A 23,875-nucleotide genomic window follows, 5' to 3' on the forward strand; every position below is an offset into this window, starting at 1 on the left:
GTTGTCTAGTTCTCTACTTGGTAGTCTTCGTAGTCTCGGAAAGGACCTGTTTTTGAAGAGTATACCGGTAGCGTTGAGCCCAAACGGTTCATAACAGCAGGATTTACCGCTCTCTCCATCTGTGGATAAGATAATCTACCAGTAGTAGGCCTTACAAGCGCCTTATAATTGTCTAACTTGTAAGATCTCACTTATCAAAACAAATCCCGACCATAGCCATCTACCAATGCGGTACATATTTTGACCATGAAACAGTTTGATACGCACTCGCCGGCATAATCCTCAGTCCAATCAAGTCTTCCGTTAAGATAAAACCCCGGCCCACACAATAAAGAACACAAGCAACAAAAACTGGAACCAAAGCTCGAAGGCGGATTGCTAAGTTGGGATCTTGTTGGGGATCGATATTCGTAATTCTCGCAGCGAGATGGCTGATATATCCATTTTCAGGTTCCTTCAATTCAGCCTGTGCCCTTTCTTTTGGTAACCTCGTTTGAAACATCCGTTTATGAAGGTATAGCGAAAGAAGGCCTCCGACTAACGCAAAAGCCAGGGTGTTCACACTGGCGATACGCCACATTAACTTCTCTGTCGCGGAAGGAAAATGAGAATTCCACGCGATAAGAAAGACAGAGCTGAAAAGAAGGATTGTCGGAGCACATATTATTTCCGCCCGGGTATCAACGTTTGGGATGAAATGACTTGGAATGCGATCGTATGGTCGTCGCTCGGGCCGAGTGAATAACGGTATATGCATATAGTGTAGGATCTGAATGTAGTATTTCCAAAATCGAGAACAGAACCACTCATCCCGCGAGATAAACTCGAGCGGTGTTTCATACCACTTCGATTCGGGAATCTCATCGAGGTTGCTTCGAATTATGGCCACAGATTTCTTCGGCTCCAAAATGATTGGTATGTCGATGTCCATAGGTTTGTGATACCAGCAGTATGATGTGACCAAAAAGACTAGGATAAAGGAGAGAGTGGTGAGCTCGAGGGTGGTAACGAAAAGTCCCTGAACAAAACGAAAGATGCAATTTAAGGAGAACCAGAGGGCTTGGGCTATGGTGATCAATCTGCATAAGTGAGCAAGACGGGTAGATAGGAAGGAAATTGTAATCCAGGTAGGTTGTCACTCACCTAGTCAGCCCATCTGATTTACTCTTGTCTTTGATTTCCTCTTCTTTCAGATGTGGATATTCAAGGTAGCCTTCCTTCACGAGGACATAGAGCTGCTTGGCGTCTAAAGGGAATGAAGGTAAATCGTCTATTTCCGGCGGTTGGATCCAAAAGCCTCCCATATCGGCAAAGAACGCGTGCTTGATAGTCCAGTCCTTATATCCGGCCTCGTGGAAATCCTGTTCTGTTAAATTTGACATCAAACCGAAGAGTAAGGTATCACTAACCTTCACTGAACGGCGTGCAGATGACCATTGGCCCAGAGCTAGCATCAATAAAAACTCAGATCCGAGTAGCGCAATACAAGCAAGGTCGAATTTGTATCTCCATTTCCTAAATGCACCGTCGGATTTTGCAGGCAGATTTGGAGATACAGATGTCCAGCAGCAGAGAATGATGGTGAGAATGCAAGTGGATAAAATGTTCCACGTCCCCCTCCCATCGGGCTTCGGGGACCCACTCACGGGTGAGAGTGTCGTTCATGGTAAAGCAAGCTTTTAAGAAAATCAATACTGTCTAGGATCAAGGGTTAGAAGAAACTTAATATAACTATTGAATCTACCTGGCGGTAGGGCACTTTGTACTTATTGGGTGGTGGACAAAGCCCGAAATAGTATTGGCACTACTTTACGCGCCCCTAAGATTGAGGCTTATGCATGGGCACTACCTCGACCACTCATAGCGCCCAAGAGTGAAACGGAGCCAGTTCAGCCACTAACCGCCCTGTCGATCCTTGGGTGGCAGTGTGCAGATGCCTAGAGGCCAGCGCATTTTAATAATCTAGATTGTTAACCCTGGCACCCGGGCGGAAACAGGCATGAAAGAGGTGTAAAAGAGACAGAGGCCAAAGTAGGGCAAAAACAATACGTAGATAGGTATAGTGTTACTCGCTTTTAGGCTTTTGTACGGGGTATAGAAATCGTTCAATAGTTCATAGCAAAATGTGCAGATCCATGACCCCTGCGGTAGTAAATTAAGCACATGGATAAGCCCTGAGGGGATCAAACCGAAAGGCTATAAGGCTGCATGAAAATTTCAGAAAATATAACAAGTTTGAAGACGAGTACAGATCGCTAGATCATTAGAAGAAGACGTTAACAAGTCCCAGGAAAGGACAGACCTGATATCTCGTTGACGAATAAGACGGTGAGCCCATGTCAAATAGGATGTTTATCAAGAAGACTGAAGGGAAATGTACAAAAGAAAATTTAATTGATATTATGAAATGCTATGACAACCCTTTAGGTGCTCCGACGACTCACCTAGGGGTTTGATAAGACGTATAGTGCGAGCGACCATCCTGCGACTGATCATTCAACGACCCTCCATCCGCCGATCCTGGTACTTGATCCAATTGCGTGAGCGGAAATTCACTATCCGTCTCATCCATTCCATGCGTCCGTTTCGCCGTACTATTCTTACTCAGGGCGGGTTTCGTAGACGGCTGTGTCGAGTATGCGGCACGGACACTGGAGAACAAGGACGGAAAAGCGGCCTTGAGGATTGGCCGAAGCATGGGTGCGCAGGAATTGGCAATGGCAAGAGCAGGCTCGGTGACACTCCAGAAAGCAGCCCAGATCATCGAGTACGAGAGGTCGGTGAAATCGACTGTAGTGAGCACACGGATACGGATGATGGTGATTGAGGAAATACTGTGATACTCGTTAAATCTTCACGACGGGAAGCCTAGTAGGGAAAGGAAACGGAGTGGAACCCACAAGATGCCCAATCCAAAGATACCAACCAACGCCAACTTAGTCGCCATAGACATCTGCAATTTCCAGACAAAGCGAATTGGCAATGCCATGATCATCACATCGGTGAGAAGGTTGAATGCTCCAATTGTTGAAAAAGCTACATTCTGGCTCGCACAATGACCCGGCAGAGTCGGGTTCCAATTCTTCTCGAAGGGGGTGCAAATCAGAAATATTTGGAGCATACTCCCAGTCCAGTACGCGCCAGCACATCCCATACAGATCCACGTCAGGATGCGGAATTCCCTGGACACAAAGATGCGCAGGTAGAAGGCGAGGTAGGAGAATTTAGCCAGGACCATGGCATTGTAGTAGACGATTTGGTAAACCATCAGCATTTTCGCGATCAATACCGCATTCTCTGGGGGAATAGTCATGATATGGTGTCGCATGCCGACACGAGCATAGTGGTATTGCATTGCAAGCATTCCATATGTGTGGAATAGCCCTGCGACGCAGCATGCATCGTCCCATCCTAAATGGCTTTTTCGAATTCGTCGGGAGACACCACGCAATATGACAAGGAAGGTGGCGACTGCAACGAGAATAGTGTTCGCGATGAGCTGGTCACGCACGACAGGGAAGGCAAAAACATTGTATAATTGCATTTTCCCATTAATTCATCGGTCTTGGACCTTTGTACACACCATATATGGAATTTAAAGGGTGAAGGAACTTTAAGAGCCGTGAAGAGCTGTCAGTTTACGGGCAACAAACCTCATTGTCTCCATCTATTGTACAAAGTACTACAAAGTCTGCACTAGGATTTCACACTGGCTATTAATTGGCCAGATAAAACTACCATCAGGAGATTTATGGGCCGCTGTGGGGGGCCGTTTTTGCTAAAACCAAATTAAATTACCAGTGTGGACTTGAAGGCTGAAGAGATCGCCTGTCATTGGAACGAATATCAACTAGTCGGGGCCAAGTCAAACTCGCAGAGACCATTTCCCCTATTATCTCCATTCCCTCGGCTATGAACAAATAGCATACCAACTCACTTGTTCCTTGAATGGACTGTGGACACTAGTCTCACCGAGGGATATAAGCGACCTTCCGAACAAGTTACAGAATACGAGCTAACAAGATAACCGCTAACTTGAAGCTAACAGGTTATGGGACTTCTGTGCCCCGTAAATGCCGTGTGCTCCGGTGTCCCGCTGCCAACTCTTGATTCTTCTGAAATATTTCTATAATTGTCACTTCCCTTCCATAGTAATCAAAGCTTGTTAAATGGCAACATGGATGACTACGACTACATCATCATCGGCGCAGGAATTGGCGGCCTCGTTTTGGCAAATCGTCTAAGCCAAGATCCCACCCTCAATGTCCTCCTCATTGAAGCTGGCGCCAATCGGATGGGCGATCCTCGTATAGAGACCCCTGGATTTTTGGCCACGATGTACGGCAACCCGGACTTTGACTGGGATTACATGAGTGTTCCGCAGGTAAGCCCGCAGTAAACATCGGCTTCTCGTATCGAAAGCTTATCAATGAATAGGTCCACGTAAAAAACCGACAAATCGGTCAGCCCCGCGGTCGTGTTGTCGGCGGCTCTTCCGCATTGAATTTCTCCGCGGTTATGTACCCAACCGCATCAAACTTTGATGCGTGGAAGGCACTTGGAAATGATGGCTGGGGCGCCGAGGACATGGCTCCCTATCTTCGGAAATTCCACTCGTATGCCGCACCCAGCGAGGCCACAGCAGAGCTACTCGGCACAAGTCGATACATGAAAGTTGATAACCAAGGATGTGATGGCCCTGTCCCAGTATCTCTGCCAGACGTGTATGGCCCCTTTAACAAGGCCTGGAATGAGACATTTGCTGAACTAGGCTGGGAAACCGATGCCGATCCGATTGATGGCCACAAACTGGGTGCTTTTACTTGCCCGCTAAGCGTAGATGTCAAGACAGGGAGAAGAGGGTATGCGGCAGCATACTACTCCCCCGATGTCGCAGCGCGGCCGAACCTACGACTTCTTGCAGAGACAATGGTGGGGCGAATCATCTTCTCTCAACAAGAGGGAGATGTCATCGCCACGGGCGTGCAGATCAAGACTCAAGACGGTTCACACGAGATCAAGGCAAAGAAAGAAGTGATCCTCTGCGCAGGCAGCCTAAACTCCCCGCAACTGCTCGAGCTCTCGGGTATCGGCCGTGCAGATCTTCTCCAGACCCACGGCATCCCGGTAATCGTCGACAATCCCGCCGTGGGCGAGAACCTCCAAGACCACAGCATTACGAGCATCAACTTTGAGATCGCCGACGGCCAAGTCTCGGGCGATATCATGCGTGAACCTGATGTCGTCCAGGCACTCATCAAGCTCTACGAGGAGACGCGCGGGGGTCCGCTGGCAGGCATGCCCCTAAGCATGGCGTATCTCCCGTTAATGGATGGAAGCGGTGCCGTGCCGAAAGAAGAAATCGACACCCTGCTCTCTAAGTACCTTGACAACGATAACACCCCAGCCAACCTCCAAGCACAGTATTCCCACCTCCGTAAGATGCTCCTCCAAAGCGACGACGACGCCTCCTCGCACTACCTCTTCCTCCCTGCCCAACTGCACATGAACCCAGGCAAGACAACCCTCACCGACGTGCTGGCCAAAACCTTCCCGGAGAACTACATCTCCATCATGATGCTGCACAACCACCCATTCTCGCGCGGCTCGGTCCACATTTCCTCGGGAAAGAGTGAAGACAAGCCCATCTACGACCCGAACCTGCTGTCGCACCCGCTCGATCTAGAGATCATGGCCCGGCAGATGCAGTTCGCGGAACGCATTGCCGAGACAGCGCCATTCTCCGCTCTCCTCAAGGCCGGGAAGCGCATGCCTCTGAATACGGCCGACTTGAGTGACTTGGAGCATGCGAAGGATGTCGTTAAGGATCGCTTGTATACATGTTTTCATCCCGCGGGCTCGTGTGCTATGTTGCCGAGGGAGATCGGTGGTGTTGTTGATTCTGAGCTGAAGGTTTATGGGACGAAGAATTTGAGGGTTGTTGATGCTAGTGTATTCCCGCTTGAGCCCAGTGGCAATATTCAGGCTACTGTTTATGCGGTTGCGGAGCGGGCGGCAGATTTGATCAAGGCTAGAACCTGAAGTCGGGGTTGACATTCTAGACATGGCCTCTGGTTGTGGACATCCCTGATAGGACAGGTTTATTTCTCCACATTGTATAAAGTCAAATTGAAATCATGCTTTTACAGCGTAAGTGGTATAGAAAAGTGACACATGGAACCTTGGAAGGCTTTAGAGTATTACATGCAGAATATGAGGACCTGTGAAATCGACGCCGAAAATGTCAGCCTTTGACGCCAGAACGGCTATAGTGCAATGCACATTAATATACACCTATAAATCTTGAATCATGCAAGTACTCATGGAAAGTGTTGCTCGTTGACTTACCAGCCTGCATTTGATTTTTGCTCAACATGAAATTAGTTGAGGCAGAGTGGTTCCAACATGCCTCATTTGGGCAGACATTCTCAGCAATGTTTCTCAACACTTGTCACGGACAGACATGGCTGAGCTGGTGCAAAACGATGCATGTGAGCAACCAGACAAACCGAGGAGTCTACAAATACCGCCTGTAAGACCTTCGTGCCACTGGATCTCTACATTTTCTATCAGCGAGTCCATTGGAATGAAACGAGAAATGATCCTGCTCTTGAAAGAGCGTCTTCTTCTCAAGATTGTATCACGCATGCGTTCGATCGTATTACAATCTCTCTTATACCAATTCAAAAATGCAGGTCAAAATTCCAATACAAAAGACGTTTGCTGGCCCATACGGTCATTGGCCGGCTTAAATACAGTGCTCAGTGGCGCCCTTGATCACGGCGAACACCCCGAAGGATATCGCAATCCCGGAAATCAATATCACGTTCGGATGCCGATCCCCATTTGAGCTGCCTTGTCCAAGGCCTAACCAAAGCAGACTTCTCACACGGGGCGAGTAGGCCTAGGGCGCAGCCTCCGTAGCCAATATTGGTGGATCGCTCCCTTCATTGCGGTATTTTCCTAGCCCTGACTACTACGCCACGTGTCTTGGAGTTCCGAGGCTTGCCCTTCATGTATCTTCCAATTCCCCGGATCGTCACTGTAAATACCTCTTTTACCACCCCCATCAACCTAAAAACGTCCCCAAGAGATGTGCCCTCTGCACCCTACTCTGACAAGTCCAACATCTTGAGAGACAAATCCCACAACTTCTTCTCGCCCTCCGGATCGAAGGCGTGTGGTGCAACACCGACCGCCAGTGTACCACCCTCGGGGACCGGGCCAGCTTCCTGGCAATCCTCCAGATAGACACCACCCTTGTCTTCCCATTCCTTACCAAATGCAGCCGTTATGGTTGTGGCGGCGCCCTGAGCCGAGCTCTTGCCATACTTTTGCGCAGGCTCACTTGAACCCCACTGCTTCAACGTTTCCGGGTCGACGTGGCGCTGTAGGCCTGTGGCAATACCACCAGGCATCAACGAGAGGCCGTGCAGACCCTTTGAACTGTATCGGTGCTCGATCTCGTTCGTCATCCAAATACAAGCTGTCTTGGCATTGCCATATGCCTTCCACTCCTCGTACTCACCCTCAAGGTTGATGTTGTCGAGCACAACAGAGCTCATGTGATGGCCAGCGGAAGAGACGTTGACGACGCGGGATTGGAACTCAGGTGTGGAACTGGACAAGAGCGTCTGCTCGAGTAGCTTGTAGAGAAGGAAGTGGCCGAGATAGTTGATTGCAAGCTGCGACTCGAAGCCATCCGCTGTCTTCGTCTCTGAGCATGCCATGATCCCCGCATTGTTGACCAAGACATTGAGCTGGGTTGACTTGGACAGGAAAGGTCTTGGCCGCGGTGCGGACGCTTTCCATTGAGCCAATGTCTAGCTCAAGCAGCTCCACACGGCCGGGTTCAAGTATCTCTTCCAGAGCTTGCTTTCCCTTCTCCAAATCACGAACGCCAAGATACACTTTACCACCAGTTGCGGCGAGCGCACGACCAGTTTCAATGCCAATTCCTCCAGAGGACCCGGTGAGAAGAAAGACCTGGTTATGGTCAATTCCAGTTCTGGTTTTCAGCAGCAGCAATGCCCACCCTGTCCTTCATGCTATCAATCCGGTCGTTGTCCTTGAGAATGTCAAGAGCTGTAGGTCGAGCGTCTCCAGGCCCATTCTGCTCCAAGAAGGCCTGAGTGTACTTGCCGTTCTTGCCATGGTGATTACTAATGAGCGGATTGGCCATTATGGTGATTGTGATGATGGAGGATAGCTGGTAGATTGACTTTGCAAGTGGATGCTGGGGAGAAGGTGTATGCCTGGTGGGGCTTTTATATAGGGTGTGTGGGAGAGCGTGGTAATGGAGTGACTTGCACTGGCACGACTTGGAACATGGGTCAAGAGCTGAAAGACTGTTCGAACCTCGGACTTTATTTCGGATTTTGCTTAGGACCGTTTATTGGGCAAGGATATGTTCAGATCCAAATTCAGTACTATTACCGTCCAATTAGGATTAACTCCATCAGCGGACTGCTATATTGGGCTTAAATCCACCATATGACCATCATCGTTATTTAACAAAGGAGAAGGGAGCTGAAAATGTGGCTTCGTCTTTTTGCCGGAATAGGATAGCAGCCGAAACGAATCGCCAAAAAGATCATCGGGATAAGCCCGAGTCGGGCAAGCGGGGAGACAGGAACAAAGAAACCCCTCCAGGGCTGTTCGTCGGGCTGACTCGATGACTCATGGTAGGTAACCTGGTAGGGTACGAAGACGTATGGGGGCCAGGGTTCAGGCCCCTCTTTTAGGGAGAATTCATGCCTGAATGATTCAAGTTAGAAGGGTCGAACCATAAGACTCGCGTTTATTTCCTGGACAAAGATGGCAAAACGCGTTTGGTAATGAATCTCCCTCGAATCCAGGATCACTGCTAACATAAAGCAGCGCGTTCGCAAAACTCCAGAGGCTGGTGACGAGGGTGAATGGGAGGATGATACGAACTTTCCCTCAAAGCAGACCTTGCCAGCTACACAGCTAACGGCTGTCCGTACCGACGAGGATGATGCAAATATACAGCTCTATTATCAGGACCTTGACGGCTCTGTCAAAGAGATGAAGTATATTTCTGACGCGAAAGGCTGGCATGAGGACGAGACGGGAATCCAGGATGCCCAGCCAGGAACCAGCCTGTTTGCGCTCTGTGGAGGCAATAACTTTGAAACGAGATTGTACTACCAAGACGAACAGAACAAGCTCCAGGAACGGTACACTAATACCATGGAGAACTGGCGAAACAGTAAGTCAGTATCAACAATTGTGGGCATGTCACGATACCATATATCTGAAAAAACGACACAGGTAAAATCAGAACATTTGAGCTGGCACCCAAAGCACCTATTGGCGCCGTGGCTTGGAGCTATGACACGAAAGTGGATGAATTTATGGGTCAGAGGAAGTGCCCCCAACGTTATGTATGGAAGAAGGAAGGCGAAGGCTACCGCTGCTCAGCAGGGGGCCATTACAAGAGCTATGAGGATGCGCGCGCCGACGCCAAAGCTGAAGGTGTTATATGACGGTCAGATGGAAGCATCAAGGGTTTAAGGAGAGAGGGCCGAAGGGAGAAAACGTGGTTCATTGTCAAAAGTTCGCTTCATGCTTGAGTCATGTAACAATTGTCTTTGCGTATAGTTCGTGCGAAATGTGATGCAATTGGTTGCTTCGGAACCGATGCCGTGGGTCAATATTCTGTCAAGTGTATGCACACACGTCGAATGTACAACGAGAAGAGGAATCTTGCACCCCATCTATCTCACATCAGGCATTTGTGTCCAGTGCGGTTGTTACCTGCTTAGCGGGGACATTTTGAACAGTATGTGCTGTAATACGAAACAAAAAAAAAAATGTGAAAAATGAAACAAAAAGAATATTGATAAGAGTGGGATTCGAACCCACGCCCCTTTCGAGACCAGGAAACTATTGCTAGTTGTGGAGTTAAGGTATACCTTAACCTGGCGCCTTGGACCAACTCGGCCATCTTACCAATTCGTTGGAAAGAAGGACACAATTGTCATTCACAAGTGATTACTACGCTCCCCTCGTATCCCAAATTATCCCTTTGATGAAAAAGTGGCAAGTCCAGGCCGGATTTCCTCGGGTGGGGCTTTCCCATTTCAGCTATGATCTCACAGATTTGCGGTATGAAGAATATGAACTGTCCTTTTCAGTCCGTTTGATTTTTCATTCAATTGGACTTATTCCCTACTCCGTACAGGGAAACCCCATACCATGTCTTATCTTTACCTTGAAAGGATCCCGGAAACATAACAAAATTCCCGAAGGGGGCCAGTGGATCGGCAGAAGAACGTTCTCGGCCCCCGAGATCGGAAAGCGGACAGCTCTGACGCAAGGTGCTCTTATTATTAGAACGGTCACAACTTTCCCAAAGCTGGGAACAGACTGGTCCACTCCCCAAAAGGCAAACTAATCAGATGCCAATGGATTATTCCGTATGGCTCTTTGCATTCGCAGGAAGGTGGACACCTTCAGGGGTGGCGGTTTGAGTCCACATGATGTAATCTTCTTCCTCCGGATCAGCGGTCAAAACCAGCGGTGACCCTCGCAAGCTGGTCGATTCAGCCGCAAATATTTCTTCTTCTCTCAAGCTCACTCTTTTCTTTCAATCTGACCATGGCTCCCCTAAAGCTCAACACCAAGAACCTGCAGTCAATTAAGGTCGCAGGCGATGGGCAGGTCCAAGTCCCAACCCATCGTTTCCGCGATGACTCTGTTAAGGAGGGAATCGTCCACATTGGTGTGGGCGGCTTCCACAGAGCTCATCTGGCCGTCTACGTTGACCAGTTGATGGAGAAGCATAATGAGAAGAACTACGCAATTTGCGGCGTTGGTTTGCAACCCTTCGATGCTGCCATGCGTGATGTCCTGAGAGAGCAGGACCACCTCTACACCGTCCTGGAGCGCTCGGACAAAGGAAGCTTTGCCCACGTTGTTGGATGCATCAATTCCTACCTCTTTGCCCCCGACGACCGCAAAGCTGTCATTACGAAGATGGCCCACCCTGATACCCGTATCGTGTCGCTCACCATCACCGAAAGCGGCTACTACTACAACGAAAACACACACGAGCTCCTAAGCGATCACCCCGATATCCAGGCCGATACCAAAGAAGGCAACGAAGACAAACCGTGCACAACCTTCGGCTTCCTCTACGCTGCCCTAGCAAAGCGCTACCACGACGCAGAGTCCAAGGACAAGGTCAAGCCCTTCACCGTTATGTCATGCGATAACATGCAGAAGAATGGCTCTATCACACGTCACATGCTAGTGTCATTTGCGCGCTTGATGCGTGACCCTGAGGTCGCGAACTGGATTGCCGAGAAGGGCGCCTTCCCCAACGCCATGGTCGACCGCATCACACCCCAAACATCAGCCGAGGACAAAAAGGAACTAGCGAGGGACTTTGGAATCGAGGACGCATGGCCCGTTGTCACAGAGCCCTTCATGCAATGGGTTATCGAGGACCAGTTCTCCAACGGCCGCCCAGAGTTCGAGAAGGTCGGTGTCCAGGTTGTCAAGAATGTCCACGACGTCGAGGAATTCGAGATGCACAAGCTCCGTCTGCTTAATGGCAGCCACTCGGCCATCGGCTACCCTGGCCAAATGGCAGGCTTTGAATACGTCCACGAAGTCATGCAGAACCCGCACATGCGCAAGTTGGTGTGGGAGATGATGCAGGAGGAGGTGAAGCCGCTGTTGCCGGACATTCCAGGCGTCAACATTGACGATTACTGCAAAACGCTCGTGAAGCGCTTCTCCAACTCAAAGATCAAGGACCAGCTGCCCCGCATCTGTCTCAATGCCTCCGGCAAGATCCCCACAGTTCATCATGCCATCCATTGCCGAGGCCATTATGGAGAGCAATAAGAAGCAACGTGAATATCCTTTCCGTCGTCTGTGTTTCGTCGCGGCTTCCTGGTTCCTTTACATCAGCGGTGTCGACGACAACAAAAATAAGTTCGATGTCGTCGACCCCATGATCGACGAGCTCAAGGCTGCGGCTGAGGCCGGCCGTGGCGGTCCCAGCCAGCTGCTCGAAATCAAGAACCTCTTCGGTGACGACTTGCGCGAATGTAAGCGGTTCACCGATGAGATGGAGCAGGCTATGAAAGACATTGCTGAAAAGGGCGTCTTGAAAACACTCGAAGAGTACTTTCCTGACCGTACCTGAGAGCCTTAACTAATCGCTATTGGTGGCGTAAAAAAAGTTACACTCTGCGAGCGTTGTTTTGGGTTTTTTGCATGCGTCCTGGGATGAATATACCAGGGGAAAATACGACATAAGAGATAGACGGTAGATAAAATTTACCTACTATGTACTTGTATATTGGAATGGATGTCGTTGGAGAGACACTATCAGATTTGACTGAGCTGTTTTCTATGTTTTGGAGAAGCGGGCACATTTTTGATTGAGCTGTTTTTTGGGTATGTTTTGGACAAAGCAAATCGTTTGTGGGCGGGGATATAGCCATGGAGGTCTACGATGTTTAGACCACTGCGAATCTTAATTGCATTTTGATATACCTCGGTTCAACTTTCCAAGCCTTGTATGTGGAGTAGACAGCTTCTGGTCCCCGGGACCACCTTCTACTGTTAAAGTACTAAAGGAAAGTGAGGACGTACCCCACTGGACTCTACAGAATCTCATTTTTAAGCCAATAGTCAGGTTCTATTCAGAATGAAATTCATAGCCAATCAAGGAATCGACAGTTATCACATTTACATTCTGACACGAGCCATCGTACCCGAGAACTAACAAATACAAGAGAAGATTTAAATATTTTCAGTGGATTTTGAAGTATCTGGGATAATAGAACACCCGCTAGCAGTTTAAAATAGGAGTATGTGTGAACAATATTACAAAAAAAAGGCCAAACCCACAAATCCAACTGGTGGGATAGGGGCTATGTAAGCCAGTAAACAAAAGACAAGTCTAAATCATCATGCAAAACAAGTTTCAAGTTTACAGCATGATCATGAAGACACCAGAAGCAACGGCAGCGACCGCGTAGGCACCAGCCTGCCAGGCACCAATGTGCACAGCCTGGGGAACAGTGCCAGCAGCAATACCCGAGGAGGTAGCACCACCACCGGTACCAGAAGCACCGGCACCAGTGCTAGCAGCAAGACCACCGCTGACAGCACCAGTACCAGCAGAACCAGCAGCGCTCATCTGAGTAGCGCAGGAGCCGGAGGCAGAGGTAGACTTCTTGGTCTTGGCAACACCGTTGAAGCCACAAGCCTCGCTACCAGCCTTGCCCTTGTTCTTCTGGTAGTAAACGTTCATAGCCCAAGCCAGACGCTGCTTGGCAGAGCACATGGAGTAAGCGCCGTAGGTACCAGAAGTACTGTTGGACTGGACACCGTCCATGACACCCTCACCACCGAGGTAACTGAAGGTGGAACCGACCTGCTTGTCGGTGATATCGGAGTTGGGGACACACTCGAGGGAGTTGTACATGCACTCGCAGAGGTCGGCGTTGGGGGAGGGGGGCAGCTTGCTAGCGGCGTTCCAGTCGGAGCCGACGGTGGGACAGCTGCGGCCGACGGTGGTGGAGACGGAGTACTTGGCGGATTCGACGCCGGTCGGGGTAGCGGAGGCCATTTGCTTGGAGAGGTTGCTGAAGTCCGGGAGGGTCTTGACGTCGTCGCCGTCGACGGAGACGAGGCCGTACTTGTTGGCTTCTTCGTAGTACATGTAGACGATGCCGCCGGACCAGACGTCGGTCATCTTGTCGCTGTACAGGACGGGGACGTCGGTGAACTTGCGGGGACGGACGGAGTTGCAGCCGTACTCGGAGAAGAAGGCGGGGACGGGGTAGTCTGCGAATTCCTTGGTGCGCTCGGCGTAGCCGGATTTCTCGAAGGAGGAGTCGCCGCACCACTCGTAGATGTTGTAGCCGAAGAAGTCGATGGAGTCGGCGGCTTCGTCGCAGATGAGGTAGTTGGAGACGGCTTCGCGGACGGTGGCATCGTCATCGGTGGCGTAGCCGACGGCCAGGGAGCTGCGGTAGTTCTTCTCCTTGATGTAGGACTTCATGTCGCGGACGGCGGCTTTGACGTAGGCCATGGAGTTGGTGTTGTTGACCTCGTTGGCGACTTCGTTTCCGGCGAAGAAGCCGATGACGTTGGGGTACTTGGCGAAGGCATCGACGACCTGGGAGTAGCGAGTAAAGAGATCTGAGTTCCAGGTAGGGTCGTCGGACACAATAGATTCGCTGGGCGAGGACAGGTCGGTGATCAGATAGATACCGGCGTCGGCGAGGGCGTTCATACACTCATCGTGGTCCTTGCTGGGGTCGACGGCGTAGGTACGGACAACATTGGTGCGCAATTGGGTCAGGTAGGGGATATCACGCTTGCAGGTGTCGATGGCCAACGGGTCGGTGTATTTGCTCTCGGTGGAACCACCGTTGCCACCGGTATATTCAGGCTGGTAGGCGACACCACGGATGAAGAACTCGGTACCGTTGTTGGAGTAGAAGAACTTCTTGCCCTTGATCTCAATAGAGGGAATGTCGGCAGCCATAGCCGCTCCCAGAAGGGAGAGACCAGCGATGATGGAGGCCTTCATTGTGTAAGGGAAATTAAATCCTAACGAATGTCTGACAGGTACCCGTCTTTGGTAGCGAATGTAAATAAGAGAAAGAAAGAAGAAATCCAAGAAGGGAGTACGGAGTAAAAAAGAGACCCTGCGGGAAGAAGGAGGAAGGGGGGATATGTACGCGCATTCATGTGGATAAAATCAAGTGCATATCATCCATCCATGTTTGAATTCCTCTTTTTTTCTATTTTTGTTTTTGTTTTTGGTAAATCAATTGAAAGATGTGATTGGCAATCCATAAGGAAAGAAACAAGGTGGAAGAAGTTCATATCCTCCATTATTGGCCGTGATACTCCCCTACTCTCCACTACTCTCCACTATCCCTCCACTATCCCCTTCCGTCAAGCCTTTTCCCGTTGAGTCCTTTTGCTTATTTGCCACCCCTGAAACAAGTGTAAGCGCTAGTGTGTGGACGGCTCGATGATACTCGGAAAACCCTGGACCCTGACTGGAGGGTTTATGTGGAACTCCTCTTTTACTAATCTATTGGAAAAGTCAGTACAATGTTGTACGGAGTATCTTGGAACTTGTTCACCGGTCCTAAGTGTACAACAATATCTATAGATATGTACAACATACGTACAATATTGTATGATAGACAAGATATCCAAAGCTTGTTCGTTGCCAAGGACGATCGATGCTGTGACGTTCGGAATGAAAATCTCTGGGCATCCTTGGCTAAGGCTTGTCCATTATACAACATACGGAGTAGCACTTCCAAGGTTAAACATAACAATTAATAAACCATCCCAAATAATGGACTGGTCAGTACGGAGTAGAAACTGTGCCTTAAATAGTACAGAGTATACCGTGCTCGTGTAGGGTACTTCTGCGGCGTTTCGGGCCAATGTTTCACATCTCACAGGCCTATGATTTTATGATATTCTTGGATCCGACAATGCTACAATTTGACCATTGTACAGAGTATAGTAGCTCAACTTATTAGGGTACATATACTGTTCAATATAGTAATATTCTAGATATTCCATTAACTTGGGACAAAACCATCCATATCCGTAACATCCTTAATTTGGACGATCAGACGGCACAGCAGGCACTAATATTCCCTCCCGTCTTTATTGCCGCCCTCTTTCCCATGGGCTTAATGATATAGCCAGGATACTTTTTTTTTTTCTCAAAAAACGCAATCTGCAATTCTCCAGCATACAGCCCAATATCATTCGAGATCAGAACCAGGCAGTGCAGCTCAGGGGTATATGCACCCCTGAATATCATAGATCACGTCAAGAGCGGGTCCTAGCATACGATATCCTACGAGAGAGTCAATCCTCTCCCATTCGGGCTTCATGGGATGTACCCCGAGCATATTTTGCTTTACCAAGCTTTGTGGCGGAATAATAACCTGCTCGGGATGGAGTCTCTGTGGATTCTTTGTTTTGTTATCAGTATGAGGTATTTCCAAGCCATTGGGGCTATGACAAAAACCCTCCAGTATTGGTGTGAGATCCACTAGCTGAGACTGATAAGTGCCGCTTACGGAGTACTTTGCTGTCTATACTGCGTACCGGGGTACATGGTGAACATTTTAGTTAAATATGCGCAGGATGGCCTTGCTCGTGGACATTGATGACATGTTCCACCTTGTAAAGGACCGCTGCGAAATAGACGTCATTTCCGAAGTCCAGAATATGTATGTCTACTCCGTATTCGACTCAGTGTCGTTAGAGCCCGAATACCCAGGCATTACTCTGTACTGTTGTACACACATCCCCGCCAGGACAGTGGGTAAATATTTAATAAGCGTCTTGTAAAGGATACCAATTCGTGCTATCACACGGGAGCAATAGCCATAACCAACGCTCAAAGCTGGTTAGCGTATGTAACGTCTAGGATTCGCAAGATATATAATCCAGGAGCAATTTTCATTGATTCGTCAACCACCTGCGAGATTTTCCTGCAGTCCTGCCGGGATACACATTTCAATCTCAGCGTTATAAGCCAAAGCCTAGGATGTCGTACAGAAATAATATGTGTATACTACTAGTCACGCGGATGACATGGGAACTCCCACAACAAGCAGAGGCCCAAGAAGCGAGGTTTGTCCTCCGTTTCTAAAGACAAATTAAATAACGTGAATCAGAAAAATGATTTTAGACGAAGTTACTGAAAGACACAAAGCCCTGGAGAACAGGAATTCAGGCTCGAAGTGGCTAGCGCGAGGTAGGCAGCAACTATTTCCCCTAAGATGTGGAAATTTATAGGCCATAGGGCTGACCTTTTTCCTTTTCTGTGAATTTGCAAATTTTTTGAATTTGAGGCTCTTGACTTCCATTTTGCTCTGCCTCGCTCTGCCTTACTCTGCCTTCGTTTCACCAACCGCCCGACCGCAAACCTTACAGCACACCAACACAACAGAACTGAAAAGGCGACAACCAACTAGGTCAGCAGCGCAGCTGAATGAGCTGATCGTTGATGGACATATATTTCCTCGGGATACAGCCTTTTACTTTTTCAGGGACAAAGAGTGAGCGTAAGCCACCGACGGCCGCAGTAACTGCCCCAGGCTAGTTGATCATTGATCACGGCTTCATCACGAAGAGTGGCTTATAACAAAAGTCAATATGGACACCAGCGTGTCTAATGATAGGTTTGAAATTCCTTAGGAGAGCGTGCCAGAGCACTTCCAACGGTCCCGGTGCTGCCCAGCCCTGGAGGTGTCCAGTGCTTATGTTGTACATGGGCAACAACCTTGAAAACCAACACGTGACTGTTTCAATATGCGTCAAGCAAGCTTGACCGGGAAACCAACCAACACATACGTTGGACTAAAGGAAAAGGGGCTTGTGGCGTTCTGAAGAAATCAATACTCCATACTCCGTACTCGAGACTTGATTGATCCAAAGACTGCCAAGAGCGGGTCAAACCCCCCCTACACAATTGTTGGAAATTTCCCAACGAAAGACCCATATTTGTGCCCCTCTGTGCCACGATTGCCCCGTACGGAGTACAACATACAACATACGGAGTACTATGTTGTATATTCCTATGGCATCCGCAGGGATGCCCGAGCAAATCCAGGTGCGGTGTGCTATTTGAAGACTGCCGATGATCGCAAAACAAGATTATGCCAAGTCACCCAAGCATAAGACAACAAAGCTTCCACTGACGAAGCTTTCGGTTCCAAGCTTTTGAGTGGCGGAGTTTCTTCGTCCAGCGCATTCAAGTTCATATCTGACACAGTCTGCGCAACATGAATTCATAGAAGTGGGCTTGAAACAGATACTTATTCTAACTGGTTCTTTACCAACCAACGTTGACCACCTTTCCCTACCAGTCTCGCAATCCGAGCTTGCTGTTTTCGAGACGCGAAGCTCATAATATTGACTCCACTATGCGCGCTATACCACAATACGGAGTACGCACTACCACGATCGCCCGGACGAATGTGGCTGTGTGTCTCAATTCTTCTCGAAGTCCGTTCTCTAAAGAAACCTAGAAAATTGTTACCAGACAAATTCTATCCCTTCATTTTCCGACTCCTTTTGCTCTGTTTCTCTCCGTTCGTTTCATAATTGTCACTCGTTTGGTCTTTGTTGACTTCCCACCCTTGCTTGGGCGCGATTATTCTCACCGTTCCCCTGTCCGCCTGCCATTGTTTGAGTCAGTCCCCTTTGAACTTCGCGGATCCGCCATTTATCATCCTGTGGCTGAATCTTAAGCCCATCCCCATCCAGCGCTTGAGCTACCGTAATCGCTTCAGCCTGTGAACCCGCTGAGCTACCCACATCTCGAAACCTTGAAGGAGTACGTGTTCCCCTAGCCCTTCTCATAGGCATCCTCGCAGGCGTCGCAGGTCCAAGCCACGCTGTGGCTGTATCACCAATTGGACCAAATATAACCTCACTGTTGGCATCTTGTGCCCTAACTGCTGTTGCTTTGTCCTTGTTTTTCCTATTTAAGTATCTCTCGCAAGATCACACTTACTTACAGATCCATTTCTCCACAGAGACTCACATCAATCTATCATTATGCGTAGGTCCAACATTTATACTCAACCCCAACTGGCCAGTCATACTAACAATACAACTAGATAAAATTCGCAGTGCGGCTCGCGCATCGGCATGGTACGGCCCTTCCTTCAACCCATTCCAAAAGATCCAAACCAGGTCCCATCGATCGAACTCTATGCAACTCGAGGGTGGACTAGCCCACTCCCAGACCCTGGGCGAGCTCTCAGCAGACCAACAACGCCGAAGGGAAATGCACGACGGCCTCAACGTCCCGGAGTACTCAAACACATTCGGGCCGGAGTTCTCTGGCAGTGACCATGAAACAATCAAGTCCCCGCCCGAACCGTCCATGGCGAGCGAGGATCCAATCAATGTCTCGTCGGTGCGCGGGGTCGATACTGAGACTGTTGGATCCGCGCAAGCGCGTCAGCGGAAGGGTGGCATCTTGGGCAAGTTCAAGCATCGCCATGGTGACGATGGATTGGAGGATAAGAAGTCGCTTTCGGATAAGCAGAGTTTCACTTTTGCATCGCAGTTGAGGGCTACTGTCTTGAACTCGTGGATCAATGTTCTTCTGATTGCTGCACCTGTTGGAAGTATGTCTTGCTCTTCTTGCGGTTGATGATGTATGGAAGTGCCGTGCTAATTCTCTTTCTGTGCAGTTGTTCTATATGCCGTTGGAGCCAATCCGATTGCGATCTTTGTGGTTAACTTCATTGCTATCATGTGAGCGATTTATACCGACCATTGTCGAGGATCTTACGCTAACAGATGTCCACTAGTCCTCTTGCTGCCATGCTCAGTTTCGCAACTGAAGAGATTGCCCTTCGGTATGCTTGATGTATCTGATTCTATTTGACCTATACTCATATCTCTTCTAGCACGAGTGAAACAATCGGTGGTCTTCTGAATGCCTCGTTTGGGTATGCTTTATTCTACCCGTTGTCTCCTTCCACGGCACTATTTCTAACTTGTACAGTAACGCCGTCGAACTGATCGTTGCAATCATCGCACTGGTCCAACGCAAAACCCTCATCGTGCAGACCTCGCTCATCGGAAGTATTTTGTCCAACCTACTCCTGGTGTTAGGCATGTCTTTCTTCCTCGGTGGTATCCCTCGCATCGAGCAACATTTCAACGTAACAGTTGCCCAGACAGCCGCGAGTATGCTCGCATTAGCTGTTAGCAGTTTGATCATTCCGACTGCCTACCACAAGTGGTCCGATCGTAAGTGATGACTACACCAATTCGCAAATCGACAGAGCTAACGAGAATTTCGAATATAGTTGGAACAGTAGATGGAACTGCCGCCCTATCTCGAGGTACGTTATTCGCTACTTGCTGGGACTTCCCAGCCCCGTCCATCTCTTTATCTATCTTCCTACTCACACCACACCACAGGCACCAGCGTCCTCCTTCTAATCGTGTACGGCTGCTACCTCTTCTTCCAGCTGAAGTCACACGCCGACATGTACAACCGACCCAGCCAGAAAGTCGAACGGCGAAGCGCAAAGGTCGAAGAAGGCGACGCCAGCCGGGGTATTGCGCAGATCGGCAAAATGACTGCCACTCCGTTGGTCGGACAGAATCCCGACCACATGCAGATGGAGGATCTCGATGATGAACCCGAGGAGCCGCAGCTGTCCATTACTGTCGCCGTTCTTACGCTGATTATCTCGACTGCGTTTGTTGCTGCGTGTGCTGAGTTCATGGTATGCATATTCATTTTTCTTCGAGATCGGTTCTAGATCTTTCCCCCCCTTTTGTGTTGAAGTATGCTCATTTATCTACCAGGTTGAATCGATCGATGCCTTGACGGAGACGGGTAACATTCGCGAGACGTTCGTCGGCTTGATCCTCCTGCCTATCGTTGGTAATGCGGCTGAGCACGCTACCGCGGTGACAGTCGCATGCAAGGATAAGATGGATCTTACGATTGGTGTTGCTGTCGGATCTAGCATGCAGATTGCGCTGCTTGTTTTGCCGCTGATTGTTGTTCTTGGGTGGATCATCGGCGTTGAGGATATGGTATGGATGAGCCCTATGCAAACGATTATGTGGATTGAGGGCTGGTACTAACTGCGTTAGACTCTCAACTTCGACGGATTCCAGGTGATTGTGCTATTCATGTCTGTTCTTCTGGTAAGTGGTTTCAGTTTAGCGGAAAGTGATATCATTATACTGACTGGTGTTTCATAGGTCAACTACCTCATCGGTGATGGCAAGTCTCACTGGCTTGAGGGTGTCTTGTTGATGATGATGTATCTGATTATCGCTCTTGCGGCTTGGTATGTGGTCGTTACAGATGGCTGACAGTTGCCTTTTACTGACTGAGTCTCTAGGTTCTTCATTTAGACCTTTACACTCATTATAGTCATCGGGCTGGGTCCCCGTTGACGATACGATATCGATCTTTTAATTTACCATCCCATTCCTGGGAACTTCTTTTGGTTAATATTTCTTCTCCGTATCATGTTTATCTGCTTTGATTTGTTTTTGGATTCTATTATGATCGCTCATAATATACCCACTCTGGCGATGCTTTCCATGTCCGACGCATTTTATTTCTTCCCCGACTTTGTAGACAAAATTGACTGGTGATTGTATTTCAGTTAGCCGCAATAACCATTAACGAAAGTACAACAACATAAATAGCCGGAGAACAGCTCACATAACCGTCCTAATAGATCAGGCTAAAAAGTCAAGCTGACTAACCCGGCAACTTGGCCCCGAGTGGGGAATGGCAGAGCTTTTCGGGATTGAATTCGCCGAACTCAGAGAGTTCGCAGAGTCAACCTTGGGGAATAAACCCGTGGACGAATAAGCAGAGTACAATTATGCTGCTAAACACAGTTTGTTAGGGCATACTTTTAGCCACCGGGGATTTATCGGGGTAAACAATCTTGCACGGTTAGGCTATCCAAATCCGGACTCGGGAGACTCGGTATGCCACCGATGTTTCTAACCGAGCCGATGTGGGGGCTGGGATTGTTCCTGGCTTGTTCTGTTCGAATCCTTTTCATTTCTACTGCGGAGTTCCTCCGTACGGAGTCCCCGGGTCTTAGGTTCCTTTCCTGGAAGTGTTTAGCCTATAACAGACCAGGTAAGAAATTTGATGACATGATATATTTCTACCTAAGGTTTGTGTGAACCACGTGCCGACGGATAAGTTGGAATCGGTAACTGCTCCGCGCCGAGAAAGGTCAGGAAAGGGGGAAAGAGGATTTGATCCCGACCGGTGTTTTTCCTGGTTCATAATATTATTTTCCAGCCACGGCGCTGGAGGCTTTGCTCTAGCACTTGGATTGGACTATTTCTAAATTGAACGGTGTTCCGGCGGCACGGGATGTCTCGGATAATATGGGAAAAGGTTAGCAAAGATGAACAAGGGAGTTTCCTTTATTAATTTTTGTCAGCTGAGAGGCTACTCCATATGTGGGGTAGAGAACCAAAAAGATGTGGAAGGTCAATGTCGCAGTAGCAGAGGAATGGTAGGAATGGAACGGATGCAATGTTAATCGAGTATATGTCATGGAAACTGTTCAAAAAATTTCCCTTTTAAGCTTCCCCACTATTATCCACCGGGGTACGGAGTACGGAGTATAATATAAAAAAGCCAAGAGGCCGGAGATTTACTAGACATGGGAATATTAGGCACATGACCATTGGTCCTGAGTCTCGGACTTCTAAAGTTACTGTACAAATATAAATACTATAAGTCTCCCACTCTATACATCTATACGATATCCATACTGTATGATATTTTTAAAAAAAAAGTCAAAACGAACAAGAACTTCTTACCTAATATAAAGTAAATGCGGGGTTATCCGGGGTCCAATCGCTGGAGCCTCGGAGGCTGCGGTCCAATCGCTGTATCGGACGGGGCCGAAATGTGACCGGGGGGAAAAACTCGGTGTATGAGACTTTTCCGATGTGTGACATGAGCATGTGTATAACCTCGGAACTCCATACGGAGTACATTGGATTACTCCGTAAGGGATGAAACAGCATCTAATGCAGTCGGCCTCGGGCTGTTTGCACTTGCACATGGAACTGAATTATGGTATAAGGGTAGCAGCAGAAGTACGGAATAAGCAATTCAGTCCAATTTCCCATCCCGTGAAATATGCGTGTTCTTCCGAAGCGATGGCAGCTCATTCGACCCTCTGCCGAGCGACCTGATCCCTTCCCCGATTCTTCCACCTGTGACGGGTGACAAGCGGGGGGAACACAACCAAACATTGCAGGAACGTCGCACGGAGACCTCCGTCGAATACGGGGTGAGAAGGTCCAAGGTAACAGCCGACGCCAATCAACTCCAACCTAACTGTCAATGTAACTCCCGTGAGGATCGAGGATCTCGCTTCTTTGCGGGGAGCCCCGACCAGGGTTGGTGGAGACTCTTGATTGGGTGCTTTCTCCCCTTCTTCCCCCAGATTGATAGGCTGGGATGGTAGGTCATATCCATGTTCTGGGGACGAGAGCCTACCTATACCCGAGGGATCCAAATGGGCCGAGATACCCCTCTTGGAAAAAGGAAAAACCATGTGGAAGGAAAAAGAAAGAAAAGCCTTATGGTCCGGTCCACTGGATTTTCTGGGCATCTTGTGGAGTCTCGTCGGTTTTCCGTTCTTTTTTTTCCATGACACGACTCGCACTTCTGCATTTCTCGCTGTACTCTCCGAGATTCTCCCCCATCTGTGCGCACACATTCTCTTCCTTGCCTATTTTGGTGTTCCCGACGCGGGAAGAGACGGTGTATGGATTCCCGCCCAGACAAATGCCGATCGGACATCAGCTGTCACGGGGTAGTCATTTGCCTAGGTACTCCGTAGAAGGTCAATGGTACTTTTGTACCCTAGTCTGGATAGAGTTCTAGGCCATGGAACCAGGATTGTACGGAGTACAACATTATACGGACGATGGTCCCCCAAATCCACCGATCCCCAGATTTAGGACACTGTAACTTGTTCTCTGGAGAAAAAATGCCGGAAAGTGGCCGGAAGACAATCGGCCGGGGAGTGGACGGGTATTGTTATTCCAGCTAGTCCGGGTGCTTTGGATCTGGATTTGGCCTGGTAGTAAAGACAAATGTCCTACTTGACAGGCCAGATTGCACTTTCCTTCTTTTTTTGCTTTTCTTATTTTCGGACCGTGAGCTGAACCCGAGTCGGGTTGAGATGCGATGACGATCATGAGATCAGAGAGGCCTGGTAAGAATGGAAGAATGGGGTATATTTCCTATGTTGGCCGCACAGGCCGCAGGATGTTTTCCGTGCCGAGAACTTCA

General features: G+C 48.9%; 8 protein-coding genes across 8 annotated transcripts; 4 read left to right on the forward strand and 4 right to left on the reverse strand.

The window, feature by feature from the left end:
- Positions 1-2,440: 2,440 nt before the first annotated feature.
- N7519_003911 (uncharacterized protein) lies at positions 2,441-3,544 on the reverse strand (the record flags this gene model as incomplete). The annotated part of the gene is made up of 2 exons (XM_057290687.1): positions 2,441-2,834; positions 2,901-3,544. The coding sequence occupies 2 exons, from the start codon at positions 3,542-3,544 to the stop codon at positions 2,441-2,443; spliced, it is 1,038 nt and encodes a 345-aa protein (XP_057151889.1).
- Positions 3,545-4,177: 633 nt separating this feature from the next.
- N7519_003912 (GMC family oxidoreductase) lies at positions 4,178-6,042 on the forward strand (the record flags this gene model as incomplete). The annotated part of the gene is made up of 2 exons (XM_057290688.1): positions 4,178-4,384; positions 4,438-6,042. 2 exons carry the CDS (start codon positions 4,178-4,180, stop codon positions 6,040-6,042), a joined length of 1,812 nt encoding a protein of 603 aa, XP_057151890.1.
- A 719-nt stretch (positions 6,043-6,761) lies between these two features.
- N7519_003913 (uncharacterized protein) lies at positions 6,762-8,253 on the reverse strand (the record flags this gene model as incomplete). The annotated part of the gene is given in 4 exon segments (XM_057290689.1): positions 6,762-6,945; positions 7,114-7,760; positions 7,771-7,986; positions 8,036-8,253. The coding sequence occupies 4 exon segments, from the start codon at positions 8,180-8,182 to the stop codon at positions 6,762-6,764; spliced, it is 1,194 nt and encodes a 397-aa protein (XP_057151891.1). The 5' UTR covers positions 8,183-8,253.
- Positions 8,254-8,681: 428 nt separating this feature from the next.
- On the forward strand, positions 8,682-9,509 carry N7519_003914 (uncharacterized protein; the record flags this gene model as incomplete). The annotated part of the gene is made up of 3 exons (XM_057290690.1): positions 8,682-8,684; positions 8,881-9,232; positions 9,295-9,509. 3 exons carry the CDS (start codon positions 8,682-8,684, stop codon positions 9,507-9,509), a joined length of 570 nt encoding a protein of 189 aa, XP_057151892.1.
- Positions 9,510-10,623: 1,114 nt separating this feature from the next.
- On the forward strand, positions 10,624-12,181 carry N7519_003915 (mannitol dehydrogenase family protein; the record flags this gene model as incomplete). The annotated part of the gene is made up of 2 exons (XM_057290691.1): positions 10,624-11,832; positions 11,870-12,181. 2 exons carry the CDS (start codon positions 10,624-10,626, stop codon positions 12,179-12,181), a joined length of 1,521 nt encoding a protein of 506 aa, XP_057151893.1.
- Positions 12,182-12,973: 792 nt separating this feature from the next.
- N7519_003916 (glycoside hydrolase family 72 protein) lies at positions 12,974-14,584 on the reverse strand (the record flags this gene model as incomplete). Its single annotated transcript, XM_057290692.1, has 1 exon — positions 12,974-14,584. The coding sequence occupies one exon, from the start codon at positions 14,582-14,584 to the stop codon at positions 12,974-12,976; it is 1,611 nt and encodes a 536-aa protein (XP_057151894.1).
- Positions 14,585-18,150: 3,566 nt separating this feature from the next.
- N7519_003917 (uncharacterized protein) lies at positions 18,151-18,571 on the reverse strand (the record flags this gene model as incomplete). Its single annotated transcript, XM_057290693.1, has 2 exons — positions 18,151-18,526; positions 18,564-18,571. The coding sequence occupies 2 exons, from the start codon at positions 18,569-18,571 to the stop codon at positions 18,151-18,153; spliced, it is 384 nt and encodes a 127-aa protein (XP_057151895.1).
- A 32-nt stretch (positions 18,572-18,603) lies between these two features.
- On the forward strand, positions 18,604-20,940 carry N7519_003918 (hydrogen/calcium exchanger domain-containing protein; the record flags this gene model as incomplete). Its single annotated transcript, XM_057290694.1, has 12 exons — positions 18,604-18,607; positions 18,666-19,181; positions 19,248-19,311; positions 19,368-19,415; positions 19,467-19,508; positions 19,565-19,812; positions 19,872-19,907; positions 19,987-20,297; positions 20,380-20,613; positions 20,674-20,727; positions 20,785-20,873; positions 20,928-20,940. 12 exons carry the CDS (start codon positions 18,604-18,606, stop codon positions 20,938-20,940), a joined length of 1,659 nt encoding a protein of 552 aa, XP_057151896.1.
- Positions 20,941-23,875: the final 2,935 nt, after the last annotated feature.

The sequence above is a fragment of the Penicillium mononematosum genome, assembly GCF_028829835.1.
Source record: "Penicillium mononematosum strain IBT 11891 chromosome Unknown utg000002l:1.0-8112719.0:1.0-8118358.0, whole genome shotgun sequence".
Taxonomy (NCBI): Eukaryota; Fungi; Ascomycota; class Eurotiomycetes; order Eurotiales; family Aspergillaceae; genus Penicillium; species Penicillium mononematosum.